Source organism: Solea solea, chromosome 9 (genome assembly GCF_958295425.1).
Source record: "Solea solea chromosome 9, fSolSol10.1, whole genome shotgun sequence".
Taxonomy (NCBI): Eukaryota; Metazoa; Chordata; class Actinopteri; order Pleuronectiformes; family Soleidae; genus Solea; species Solea solea.
The window spans coordinates 4,777,463-4,791,127 of record NC_081142.1 but is presented as its reverse complement, the minus strand read 5'-3'; the positions used below and the strand labels follow the sequence as shown (position 1 = coordinate 4,791,127).

The following is a 13,665-nucleotide window of genomic DNA, read 5'->3' as shown; positions in this document are numbered from 1 at the left end:
GACAAAACAGAGTCTGTCTTGTTTCACTGGCATGAAGAATTACTTCACACTCAGCAGGGCTTGAAGGGCAGGGTGGATAGGCTTTGGCACAGCTCACACTTTGCATGAAGTAGTAGCACCGACTTTGGTCTTTTCTAGTCACTAACGGCCAAAGACAACCTTATGATGTTGACTGGGACGATGGCCAACATGTGACTGGCCTGCTTCAGCTGACCAAATTATATACCCTAAGAGGAGAGGGTCTGTGGCCTGGGAGAATGCCACCACCTTTTCTGTGATCTTATGTGTTTAGATTTTACTTAACGTTATCTTTTCCATACTTGAATATTTTCCTATATTTTGATGGCTGAAGAGTCATGTGATTGCTGTAACCAGGCACCATTATCTTTGTAGAAAGTAGTAACTGAAGCTACATAAAATACAGTTTCTTGATGGAGGTTACTCGTGTTAGTCAGGCCCATATGTCAATTTAATGTTTCCTCAATATTACCTTACAGCAAAAAGACCAGGTTTCATGACCCAATCGGACTGAGGGCCTTTCTGTATGGAGTTTGCACGTGCGTGAGTTTTCTCTGGGTTCTCTGGTTTCCTCCCACAGTCCAAAAATATGCAGAGGTGAATTGGACAGTCTAAATTGATTTTAAATTTGATTTTCTGGCGACCTGTCCAGGGTACACCTCACCTTTCGCCCCGTGTCAACTGGCTCCAGCCGCCCCACATTTCTTCCATAAGGTACATTCAATCTCAAGTACTTACTGGTTGCTTGGTGACCTCACCCATGTTAGATGTACACTCATCTACTTTCCTTACTCTTAGTCTTATCCATTCAGACACATGCAGCCATCCTTCCATCCATCTCTTCACCTCATCCACTGGTGCCTGGCTCTGCTGCAGGCATCCAGAGAATGCCTGACTTGGGGTTTGGCCGGTCTGCACAGCATACCTGCGCTGTGGCATGGCAGGGCTTTAGGGGCGCATGTGCCACTCAGCAGCCTCATCCAATGTTGAGTAAGTGGCTTCAGACATGAACACTAATCCACTCAGTGATGAGAAGGCCACAGACTGATGGCTGTGCTACAGGCTGCCAAGGCTGTCAGAGCACTGTCTCTGCTTCAGACAGAGCACAATGGAGACCAACTCTGGACTTCAAAGGGAAATTATTGTGACTTCAACAAAATTATATTTCCTTTGCAGGAATTTTGACTGTGATTGATCACTTTGTTCATGTTTTTAAGATATCTGTTCCAAAGGAGGTACAGGACTATGAACTCTGTGACTGCTTTAACTCTTCAGAAACATGGGATGCCTACATTTTACAAGGTGTCTACAAGGATGATGGAATTTTTATCTGCGATGTGCCGACTACATTCACATTACCAGCCACATTGTTCAATTCAATCTCAATTCCAATAAGTTACAAATCAGATTTGTGAACAACAACAGAAAAGGTCATATTTGTAAGACCACTCTATATTGAAATGGGGGACAGACCTGATGGATGGAAGCAATCACAGCAAATGTATGGATACAATTTAGCTTTTGAGTACAGAACTCTCCTCCATTGTTATTTGGCTTTGGTCAGTTACTTCAACACTCTAATACTAAGCAAAAAGCCAGATGGACTTTAATATGACAGTGTCCACATGGCCCTGAAATACAAAAAATGTTATCTGAGTCAAATTAATGGAAAACAATTTGATACGAGTCATTTCAGCCTGGTAAACTTTGTGAATTAAAGCTGCAACAAATCCTTAGCAAAAATCCTCAAATCGCCAAAATGAGAATTAAGACAAAGCAGTGAATAAATTCCCTACTGTATTCTCATGATTTCGGTCATAAACGCAGTGTGTATACCCAATACCCATACACACACTCACATATGCGCACACAAACTCACATGCAAACTCTTCCATCATCCACCCTTTAGTTCGTCTATTCAGCATTATAACTTGGGCTGTTTTTGTAACAAAACAAGGCCTAATCCTAAATTCAGAGAACTGTGAATGTGCCTCAACAAATGGCAGACAAATGAGAAGGATTAGCGAGGGCCTGTGAAAGAGTGAAAGGTTTGCCATTGATCTACGGTGGTCCTGTTCTCTTTCAGGGCCACTCGGTTTGAAAACCCCACTGAGTAAGAGCATACAGGGCCACTCCAGAGCCCCCTAGGCCACCGAGGGACACACAACAGCCACAATTAGTCTCAGGAGCTGTAATGGCAATTCAATAAGCGCTTTAAACTTGTGCCTTAGTCTGACCGCCACCCCCCAAACCCCTCCCATCCCTCCCATTTTCGTCTACATACATAAGATTGGTATTATGAGTGGCGAGGGGTTCTTTTTTTTTTTTTTTTTATCTTTCCCACCCACCACAGTTCTTTTCAGTCACTCTGAGAGAAAATGACCACACAGGGTTTCAAAGGTTCCAGAGGCTATGGTTTGTTGTCGCTGAAGCAGCATGACTTGTGCCCCTGTAGATTTTGGCTAAAGCCCTCAAAATGGGTTCCTATTATTACATTTTTTCTGTCACTCAGCTGCAAATTAATTTTAAAGCATTCACAGTAACCTTCTCTGTAAATACCAGTTTTGTCATGTAGAATACCTCTGTCCAAGACATGCACTTCATGGCGAGTGTTTAAGAGTGCAGACATTTCTATTAAAATCAGCTTGTTACACTGATGAGGACCTTGCAGTTGCATAATGACCTGCCATAGAGCAAACAGGTGCTATCTGATAAACACTAGCATCTGTTTTCTGTTTAACATGGATCAGATCAAACGCAGCCCAAACACCTGTCCGCTCAACATCAACACGTATTAGCAAAGGAAGAGCCGGTGATGTCTTCTGGGTGGCTGTCATTTCCATCCTCCTGGGTTCTGTTTGTGACATTCCTCGTTGATTTGCACATTGTTTAGGATTTTTCTTTTGCCCCGTGATCAAAGGTCCAAAGCTTTTGATCAGGACTTCCAAGGGGTCCCCATTGTTTTTCTGGCAAGCACGCTGACAGGACAGTGGTGGAGCAATGATAATTACAGCTCCCATTTGGTGTCCTTGGAGCTGGCACCAGCAGCCAGTCGCACCCTCGGGCCAAGAAGAAAGGAAAGATTCTTGAATGGTTAAAAGAGAAGTGCAGAGAAGAGACGGGAGACACATTGATAGAGCAGCGAGTCGATCAAGAGAACAGGCAGAAAACGGGATTACTCTGTGTTTCTGCTGAGTCTTGGACATAGATTGTACATGTACAGTACCTGTCAGAATAAAATGCACTGTACTTTCTTGTGTTAAAAATATATAAGCGTAGATGTTAGCCATGAATGTTTTTAGAGAAACTTACATTTTACAAGTTGGGACAGCACTCCATATGGTTTATTGCACTTTATTAGACCTTTAAAATCATTTGCTCGGTGCTGTAGATACAAAATAGTAATGACTGTAATGTCACTGAGTTCCAGTATGTTTTCTCTCTGGAGCATTTGTGATGTTACATGTTATGCAAACATGACACAGGGACAAAGAAACACCACAGGTCAGACCAACCACTGGCCATGGGAATAGTAATCACCTTCTGTAGCGGGTTTGTTAGGGTAAAGAAATCTATGGTATACTCCTGTATAAACCAGCAGATAGTTCCTTTATCTCAGGGAGGGGGGGAAGCGGCATGCCTCCATCTGTCTAAAGGAAGAACAAAAATCAGTTCACCAACATATGTTTCTCCCTGTAATGTCATCTCTGCTGGCCTTGCTGATGATGTTTATACTTCAGTGTCTGTACTGGTTAAAGTAAATAAAAACAATGAATTTGGAACTTAAGATGATGCTGGTAGTGTTACCCTCACAGAGAGCCAGACTGTTTCCCCCTGTTTACATGTCTTTGTGGGAAGCTGGCCAACAGTCATCTGCAATGATCTTCTTTTATGGCACATGGTAAATGTGTATTTCCATGAACAGACTCAGACTCTTCCCTTTAAATAGCTTGACTGTATTTTGAAGTTTAAATGCAAACTACATTGTCATTGTAGCAGCCCTTCAAAGACTACATGGCTGAGGACAAAGACGTTTGCATGGCAACAGTATTGCCAGACCCCCCATACTGATTTTCTTTTTCTGAGCCACACCCAGACTTTTGGAAGTGAGCTGCAGTGTGACTTCATGCCATTCTGACCAGACATGTACCCCGTCACAGTAATCTCACATTATGACAGACTGAAAGGTTGGCCTTTATTCACCCCTAACAGCTACTATTCATCCACGACTCTCCTTTCTGTTCACTGAAAGGACCAAGTGGCCTCCTGTGCCACTGGAGGGCTCGCCTGTGTGTAAATGACCTCGATGCTCAATTGTTCATAGTTCATAACCGCAGACCTTTCAGCAGGCACAGGGAGGTCCTGCACATCAACGGCTCTCCCTCTGTGTGTTTTGTCATGATCATGATGAAGAAGGGGCTCTGATGTCGGTAACATCTCTGATAGAGATGTTACCCACACTTAACAGTCGGTGGCAGGCACATGGCGAGATTTAGATCCCATTTTATTCATAATTCTGCACATCATTGAGTCATGGCGTTTGATTTATCCACATCTTTTATTGAAGTTTACCAAACTCAGCATGAACCAAGGCACATTAAAATGAATTTACTTGGCTGAAATGATTTCAAGATATTACTGACCAGTTAGTTTATGATAAATGAGTCACAAATGGGCCAATATCCAGTAGTATTACCATACAAAAGGAGCTGAATATGGACTTGAATGCAATTATTTTTTTCCGTTAACAGTAGGACTACAATCCAACACAAAAAAATGTCAACAATAACAATAAACATCAACCTGAAACAGTTAAAGAGTACAAAATGTTTTAAATATATTAAATGCTCTATTAGCAACAGGTTTGCTGTTGAGAAAATGTTAGCAAGCATTGACAGAAAGGCAACATGTAATAACCACAAATTAATATTTTTTTGCTTCTGTATTGTCTGACGTACCCTCCATTATAATACACTGAAATACACATATTCATTATTGGACAACAGATGTAAGACAGAAAATTCAGAGACACTGATTCCTAATCTCTTAGTCGTCAGCTGTTGGACGACAGACGTTTTCTAATGCACGCATGCACATCTTAGGAAATCCAACATCAGTAATCCCAATAGTTAGCTTAGTTTCTGTGGCGTCATATGTATAAATGTGCATAATGCTATACATACTGTACCATACAGCATATTAAACTGTGCATCTTTTAATTAAAATGTACCGTATATGAGACACAATAAATATTGGAATTTTGAATTGAATTAGAAATGAGTTTAGCATGGTTTGGTAAAGTCCCTTGTCATTTTTGTGATGATGAAGATGATTATTATTATTATTATTGTTGTTATTATAAAGAGAGTTATGAAAGTTTTTGCTAATGCTGCATAGCCAATGTTAAATGCTGTTTACTCACCAATCTACCAGTTACTCATTCGCACAACTTTGCAAGTTAAGCATCAAATTAATTCTTCTGTCTACAGCAGTAAAAAGCTCTGTTCACTTGTTTTATTCTTCTCTTCCACTTCATTTTTAGCCAGTCCATGTTTAAAATATGGCATCCAGTCTGCCATGAGTAAGTTGCCTTTGTCTGACGATGAATATAAACAATAACCATCATCTGTACCCACCATCAAACCATGCACAGCAGAAGTGAAACATGACAAATATCACCTTTAAACAAAAAAAAAAAATACCTCAGACCATAAACTACCTCCAATAGGTGTGTGTCCCATTATCTTAATGTGCTAGATACATCCCTTGTTAGTTAGTGGAACATCTGAAATGCTGTAATTAACAAACTAGTGGCCAGATTTTATTTCCAAGCCTTGCTGTCCGTTTTCAGTCATCTTTCAGTCTCTTAAAAGTCCCCAAACGCCACTTTGCATGCACCTCAGACACACAGATGTACACATACTGTAACCAGACAGATTCTTGAAGAAAGTGTAATTCTACGATAAGTCTATTGGACTGTATTGCAGAACATCATTAGAAAAATGGTGAAAATAACTTAAACATACATATTATACTAACGCTACACATGTTACAGAGTTCAACAAATGTACATTTTTGTGACAGGATAGGATACAAAAAAAACGAAAGATCACGTTCCAATCAATACTAGGATGAGGAGTCCGGTGAACCAGCCAGTTGGCGGTCAGAGTTTGGATCACTGGAAAGCTAGGATGGGAGCATAGGCAGGAAATGAGTGGATGGGTGTCTTCGTCGAGCCTTGTGTCCTCGCCGTGGCTTCCCACGTCCATTCAGTGAAACAAACATTTGTCTGCCGCCATGTTTCCACCTGAGGGAGGCATATGTGTTGTAGCCGTTCTCCTCAATGCGCTCCTTGAACTTACAGCTCGGGTTGTACTTCACCTGTGGTCAGAAAGACAAGTGTGAGGTTAAGGAGGTTATTACAGAGGAGTAAACTGACCAGCTTCCATGAGGTATTAAGAAATTTAAGAGATAGTTCTGTTTTTTGTGGGATTAACACCTTCTCAAAACTGAGTACAATGTCAAGAGCATGTTGCCTTTGACATTACTGACCGAAGGAAAAATCTGATTTTCTCTATGGACTTTGATGAAGAGGTTTGCAAAATGTTTCTGTCTCCAGACAGAAAAGACTATCTAACGGTGAGAAAGCAAGGGAAACACATTCTCAAGGTATTGTAGACATAAGCTGGCGTAGATTTGTTTCTCTATGTCCCTAATATTCATATCACCAGTGAGAGCAAGTGTATGGGTCACAGGCTGTTTCACTGCAGCACGCACAAAACTTGAACTATCCCTTTAATGTCTATGTTTACAATAAACCCGTCTGAATGCTGGATTAGATTTTCCATAACAAAGAATTTAGACATATATGCGAGTCCTTAAACTATCATTTAAATGACGGTTGTAGTAAAATCTATCTCTTTTCATGCAGTGTCCTCAGAAGAATAGCTGCGCAAACCTTTGTGTGCGTGCGTGTGTGTGTGTGTGTGTGTGTGTGTGTGTGTGTGTGGTGAAATGTCTCTTCGGTTTCTCAAATGCAACAACAATACAACCACAAGAGATTCTGCCCTAACTTCTCTTCCAGATCATTTTCCTGCCACCATAATGAGGCCCTCTCTGAGCTCTCTGTGATAGCATCAGGATGATATGGACCTACCGTGTTTTTATTTGAGGTTTCAGAGTGTTTGAAGGCCCGGGTCTTCAGGTCTATTTATGTCACATCGTCTGTGTTACCTTGTTTGAGGCACTTGTCTTATCACTGCTGGCTGACTGATTGCTTGTCTCTGATTTCTCTCTTTTCCAAGATGTAAATACATGGGCTAGACACCACATATCGCAGATCTGATGTGTGGTGTGTGATTTTAACAAAGAGAGGTGATTACTATTGAAAGCTTGCTGTGCAAAGCAACAATTGGCAGATGACACGCACTCTTAAAAGAGCCCTCTTAAAAGAGGCCAGCTGGCTCTTTGTCATTGCCGGTTGGGTTTCGTTACTGTGTTCTATCTATTTTGACAGTGGAACAAGCCTATTCAAGCTACAGGTATCATCAACCATGGTCCAGGTGTACGGCAATGTTTGATAGTGACTCTGACCTTCCTCTGGGCTCTCATATATAGGATTCCGGAGATTTGCATGTATACTATACTGTATACCACCGTCACTCTCTTCCACTTTCCCATCTATGACCTCCAGAAACAATGTTGCCAGCTTGCATACGTACCGATCCAAAGAGTGTGCCTTTCTTGGACATGGCTAAGTAGAGCCCAGTGCTGACAGATTTGATAGCAACAACTCCCACACTGACAGATCGGATTTCCATCAGACCTGGAAAATAAAACGGAGCGAGAGTCAGGGTTAGAAGGCTTAATTACATTGTTCATCAGTCATTTTTTTTATTTTTATTATTTATTAGTTTAACTTTTATTTAGTCAGGCGGTCTAATCGAGATCAGGATCTCTTTTCCAAGAGAGGCCAGTGCAACAAGGAACAACTATAAAATCCAAATGAAAAAAACAAAGAAACATTACAAAGAACAGATTATGAAAAACAGTTAGAAGAATCACCAAATAAATCAGAGAGAAAAACGTTAAATGTGACACTCAAGTTTAAAGACATATTGGAGTTCATTCCATCTAAACGGAGCGTAGCACATGAAACCGGTATGGTCAATATTAGTCCGCACATGAGGGACATCAAAGTTTAAGGAGTAGGTGGATTTTGTTTGGAAGAAATGTCAAATAGTTTGGAAGCTTCATTGTCAGGACTTCATAAATAAATAGCACAAGATGCTTAGAATCAATTCATTGAATATTTGAGACATCTTGTTCACACTTTTTCTTGGCAGATGCTGAACTTGAGTATCTACGGATACTGATAAGATCAATACAGTCATTTTTTTTTTTACATCTTTTAAGTTACCAGGCTATTGACAATACATTTGATCTGATGCCTTTGTGCTTAGTTCTTTTTTTTATATATATATATCCAATCTGGTGTATCATATTGCCCCCTCCCTATTTTAAACCCCACACAATGTTTGAACTAAATCAAATTTGCAAGACACACTTCCATAACAGGACGACCTGTCCAAGGTGTACCACATCTTTCGCCCTGTCAGCTGGGATTGGCAACAGCGCCCCCCTCATGTGGAGGATCATGCAGTGAGTGAGCAACTTCTATAACAGACAAACACTGTGACAGAGCCAGCAAAGAAACAGTCTGTCTTGCAACATGCACCCATAAAACCCTCCTGTCCCCAGATGTGACACTGTATCATAATGATCCCCAGTGGTGTTTACTGAGGGACACATAAACCCTCTTACCCTGCTTCTCTAGCTCTCTTCACCCCATGAAAAAGCTGGCAAGCTGGTGAGCTAATTGTTTCCTCAGGGCAAAGATTGCAAACAAGTCCCATGTGGATTCTTTCTTGATCTGCTTTTTGTCTGCACACAAAAATAACAGCACACACCCATTGTCATGACTACGACAGGGAGATCTTTTGGAGGTGACCTAAGGGCTTACCGCCAGCTCCTGAATAGAAAGTAATTGCTGGAGATGATGCTGTCCTCCTGATGTTTTTTTGGCTTGATTTGCCCACTTAAACCTTCAGAAGTACCCTTATGTGGTCTGCTATCTGATCAGAGTATGGAATCTTCTTTTTACACCCCAGGAAACCACATCTCACCAGGAAAAATAACATGTAATCTTGTTGCTCAAAGGGTATGTACTGCTGGATGTTTGTGTAGACAGATTTTGACAGATGATGTAAATGCAGCACCATATCAAGGTGCTGAAGGGCAGGTGACCCAGAGCGGGTAGGAAATGAAGAAGTCATAAAAGCAGTACCCAGCTGACTAACTCCCGGCTGCTTCCTGTACAACTGAATTCCTGAATAGTCTTGCTGGTTATCATCCACCAATGAAGAATAAGGGTCTGCACTGTACTTTTTACACCTATTTAAATGTGCACATCCAAATTCTGTTTATTTATAAGACATTAAGTGAATTATAGGTGCTTTATTTTAATCAGGAAATGTTAACGTTTCTTAAAATCTGTATTTATCTACCACATTTTTGAAATTAACTAACAAAATATGTGCATCTATGTATACCTTATAAAAGCTTTTGGTCAGAACAAGATCATTTTTCTGTTTGCTCTCCCAAACCAACATATACTGACTAAAAGATTGATTTTGTGATGCAACTATGACATGACAAAGGTTTTTGACTCAAAATTGACTCAATGATATTACCAAGAAGATGGTATGAACCTTTTTGGAGTATCAAAATAATTTTGATGGGTCACTGACCAGATGTGGGACGTTGGGAGAATGGCGTCTCTTTCACTCGCACTCTAAACATGTGTTCTAGCACCGTAATTTGAATAGGTATATGACTGTGAGTGATGTGTAACTCATTGATGATAGGTGACTTGAAATGCCAGAATCAGGCCCAGCAAGTTTAAGAGTGATGCTTAACTGATTAACTGTGATCAATTAAAAAGAGTTAGAAACATTAAAAATCTGGCATCAATGTGGCATGTTTGTAGAGCAGGGAAAACAAGTTAGAGTTCGGGTTATCACATGCAGAATCAGAATGCTTGTCTGATTTGTGTCAGGCTTGGTCGAGTCGCATCAAGTTCTAAGAGAAATGTGCAGTGCAGTGCTCTAATTACATTGTTATGGGACCTTTGTCACCATGGTTACAGTAATACCCCATTCCCACTGGTCAAACCCATTAAACCCTGGGTGTGAACAGGTTTTTCACCAGTGGGAATGTGTTTAATTGGTATTCACTCCCCGGTCAAATGACTCTGCATTTCATGTGGATTTTTATCGGCTTCTGCTCCATTAGGCATCAGTGGGAGAATAAGACACTTCTTGGTTTGCTTTTTATTTTTGCCAGCGATGTATTTCCAGCACACTGTTGTCCACATGTCCACTCATTTTAGAGTGCGTGTAATAAACACATGATCATAGTTAGGAATTGATAAAAGATTGTTGAATACGGTGCACTAGGATCCTTCTAACTGATCGTCTATAATGGACAGCTGCTGTTACCATCTCACTACTGTCGTAGATCTGAAGGAGCATGTCCGAGGAGCTCCGAAAAAAAAAAAATTAAAAAACACATCTGCTGCTCGAGATTTCCTTAACAAGCAATTATCGTCTTCCTTTTTTACTCGTGTCTGAACATCACTAGTCATCCTTACCGAGTGAGGTCATCTTCTTTGGGCCCAGACACAAAGAAGTACAAAGAGTAAGAGGGAGGAAAAAAGCAGGGAAAAGTAAACAAACACAAACTCCTGTTGAGTGTCTTTCTTCTCTGACAGGAGCGTGTAAATGAAGCCCTCTCTTTCTCCACAGCTGCAGGGAAGGAGGGAATGCCTCAGTTGAGTCCATCTAGGTATCAGCCCAGCTGCACCCCCATCATTCCTACTCTGATCCTCCGAGGAAACATTAACACTTTGATGGCAGTCTCCTTTTTATGAGCTGTGTTTACAAACACCGGGTGTGCCGTGGTGGCACCTGCAGCGTGCAAGGGACTTATAAGCAATTAGCTGAGGCCTGACTGGTGATTGGAGTGCTGCAAGGATTTATGGGGGATTAGTCCAGGCCTATGAAAACCGCTGGTGCCTGAAAGTGGTGCCAGCAGTAATTGCCATTATTTGCTGGCTTGAGTTCCAGGCACAGTAGGTGTGTTGGAAGCAACAGTTGGTCACATAAGAGACATTACAACTTGGCGATGATGATAAGAAAATAGACTGAAATGGCTCAAACTTATTGCACAGTGTACTGATGATAGAAAAGTGACACCATCTATATTTATATTGATCCCTATAAGCCTTGTTTTCACTTAGTCTTTATCTTTGCCAGTGGGACAGTGTTGTCATGGAAAATGACGATTCAATTTTACGAACACTGTGATATTCTTCATCCAAAAACCATGAAGACAAAAGCATTTTTCACTTATCAAGACACAACAACAACTCTGAGGAAAAGTGCGAGCCACTGCTACGTCTTCACAACAGTGTCCAAACGAGAACGACTAATGACACAAAAGTTGTCCATTACCTCTTTTATCAAATTGTTTTTTGACAATAGGTTTTCAATTTTGTGTTAGCAATAAGCACTTAAGCAAAAGTCCCCATGTCTTACATATGGAACACCAAATACTGTCCTTTCTCTCTTAAGGACTCATAGATACCTTACCCTATGCATCACCTCAGTGTTGCTACAAGCAGACACAAAAGCTGGGGATTTCTCATTGTCTAGAGAAATCACTTGGGCTCTGGATGCTTGACCACACATGTATAAAGACCAGTTAGATCCATATAACTCACAGTTGCCCCTTTGAAAAGTCACTCCATTGTGTTCAAAGCCTGAGAAATCAGAGTGAGGTATTTCAAGCTATTAGCGAGTTTCCCTAACTGCTGAAACCCAAAGGTCACTCTACTGGAAGGAAGGAGTAACGCTGGATTTGGCTTCCAGACCTGAAGATTTGTGATGTTATGAGAACATTTTTCATTTTATCTGTTGTACAGAAATTTGCATCTGTAACGTTTCATCCCTTGCCTTGTTTTTCTCGTCCATTCCGTTCTCTTTCTTTTTGGATATTCTTCCCCCTCTAGTGGCAGTAAAGGCAAATACAAGTTCGTAGTGATACATTGCGTTCTATTGGCACCTTTAAAACTAATTTATTTGGGCTTAGTTTAACAAATAGCCTTGTGTGTCTGTCAATATGTACAATATAAAATATTTAAAACATGTACATAACTGTAAAGTAATCCTATCTTAATCAGCACCTGTTTTATAATCTGTGGAAAATTGTTGAGACTGTAATTTATAATTTTGTTTAAAGAAATCATTTTTAGTTTCATATAATAGCTATATTTCATTAAGAGCTGGGAATAAATATTCACCATTTACAAAACCTTTTGACCCGTTATTATCAGGATTAGATAGAACAGAGAGAAGCAATTGAGACAAATTAACTTTTTGTTCCTCAGTTGCTTTGGAAACTGAAGGTCACTTCTTCACCGTGTTCTGCAGAGCAAGTATCAACCGATGGCCCTTTTGAGCTCATGAAAAAGGTACTTTTGGCTTCCCACGTGCAATTGGCCAGATCTCTTAACCTTTGACATGTTTTGGCTGGGACTGTCAATAAGCTCCAGCTGCCATTACAAGCAAATCCTGCACTATACTTGTCTAGTCAACTGTGGACTTGCCATTTATTTCTTCTCTATGGGATTTTTAAAAGCATAGAAAAAGTCTTTTTATCCAGTCTTTTTTTCTTTTTACTCTTTCTTTTCTTCCAACCCCCATTTTTTGGACATTAGCCCATCGTCAGATCATTCAAGCCTTTTCTGACCTTGAAAAAAAGGCAGAAAGGACAGAGAGAGACACTCTCACGGGGTTCCCTTTTGTCAGACACATGGTATAGAGGAGGAGGAGGGAGCAAGTACAGGGTGAAGGTGCCGGTTATAAGACGGGGGGGCTGGGGGGTTTGGGTGATGGTGGGGTGGCCCTTACAAAGCCTGCTCCCTCCAACAAGTCTTTGTTACTCACCTGAGAGGTGAAGAGCTAGGCAAGATCTTATTAATGACCAAGCATTTTCAATGGGGCTCTACAAAGTGTGGCAAAATGGTTCTTTCCATCACAAATTTAAAGCAGAAAAGAATGAAAGACCGAGCAAAGAGAGAAGGGAAAGAGATTTTTTACTCCTGTCTTCTTTTTGTTCCCTTTTCCAGGTCTTTAATTTTTGGGTTGCCCCCTTGAGCAGCCCTCCATGGCTCAGTGCTCGACCAGAGCAGAGCCTGGGAATTTCGGAGTTCCCGCTGTGCTCCTGCTCTTGATTGACATACCTTTTCAATTATTTCACAGTTTGCTTGCTTTTTAGATGAAGAGGGCCCTGTTGTTTTTTTTTTTTCTTCTGCCCTCCTTTTCAAAATACAAGCTTTTCATGTCAGGTCTGGGCTGCCGGGCCTAATGGCTGTGACCACCACCTTTGATCTGCCATGACCCCCTCGATGGGTCTGGTAGTGGGCAAAGCAGTCGTCTGTGTGCATCAGCACAGAAAAAGGCTGCATCACTCACTATTGCTTTAAACACCTTGAGAGATTATCATGAGAACAGGCTGTAGTGGAGG

At 41.0% G+C, this 13,665-nt stretch overlaps 1 protein-coding gene across 1 annotated transcript in view; it reads right to left on the bottom strand.

Moving 5' to 3' along the window:
* Positions 1 to 5,341: 5,341 nt before the first annotated feature.
* fgf22 (fibroblast growth factor 22) overlaps positions 5,342 to 13,665 on the bottom strand; it is a 29,484-nt gene continuing 21,160 nt past the window's right edge. Inside the window, exons 2-3 of the mRNA XM_058638716.1 lie at positions 7,740 to 7,843; positions 5,342 to 6,399 (exon numbers count right to left, since the gene is read on the bottom strand). Of these exons, the coding sequence (XP_058494699.1) occupies positions 6,205 to 6,399; positions 7,740 to 7,843 (299 nt within the window). The 3' untranslated portion in view covers positions 5,342 to 6,204. The remainder of the gene's footprint in view (positions 6,400 to 7,739; positions 7,844 to 13,665) is intronic.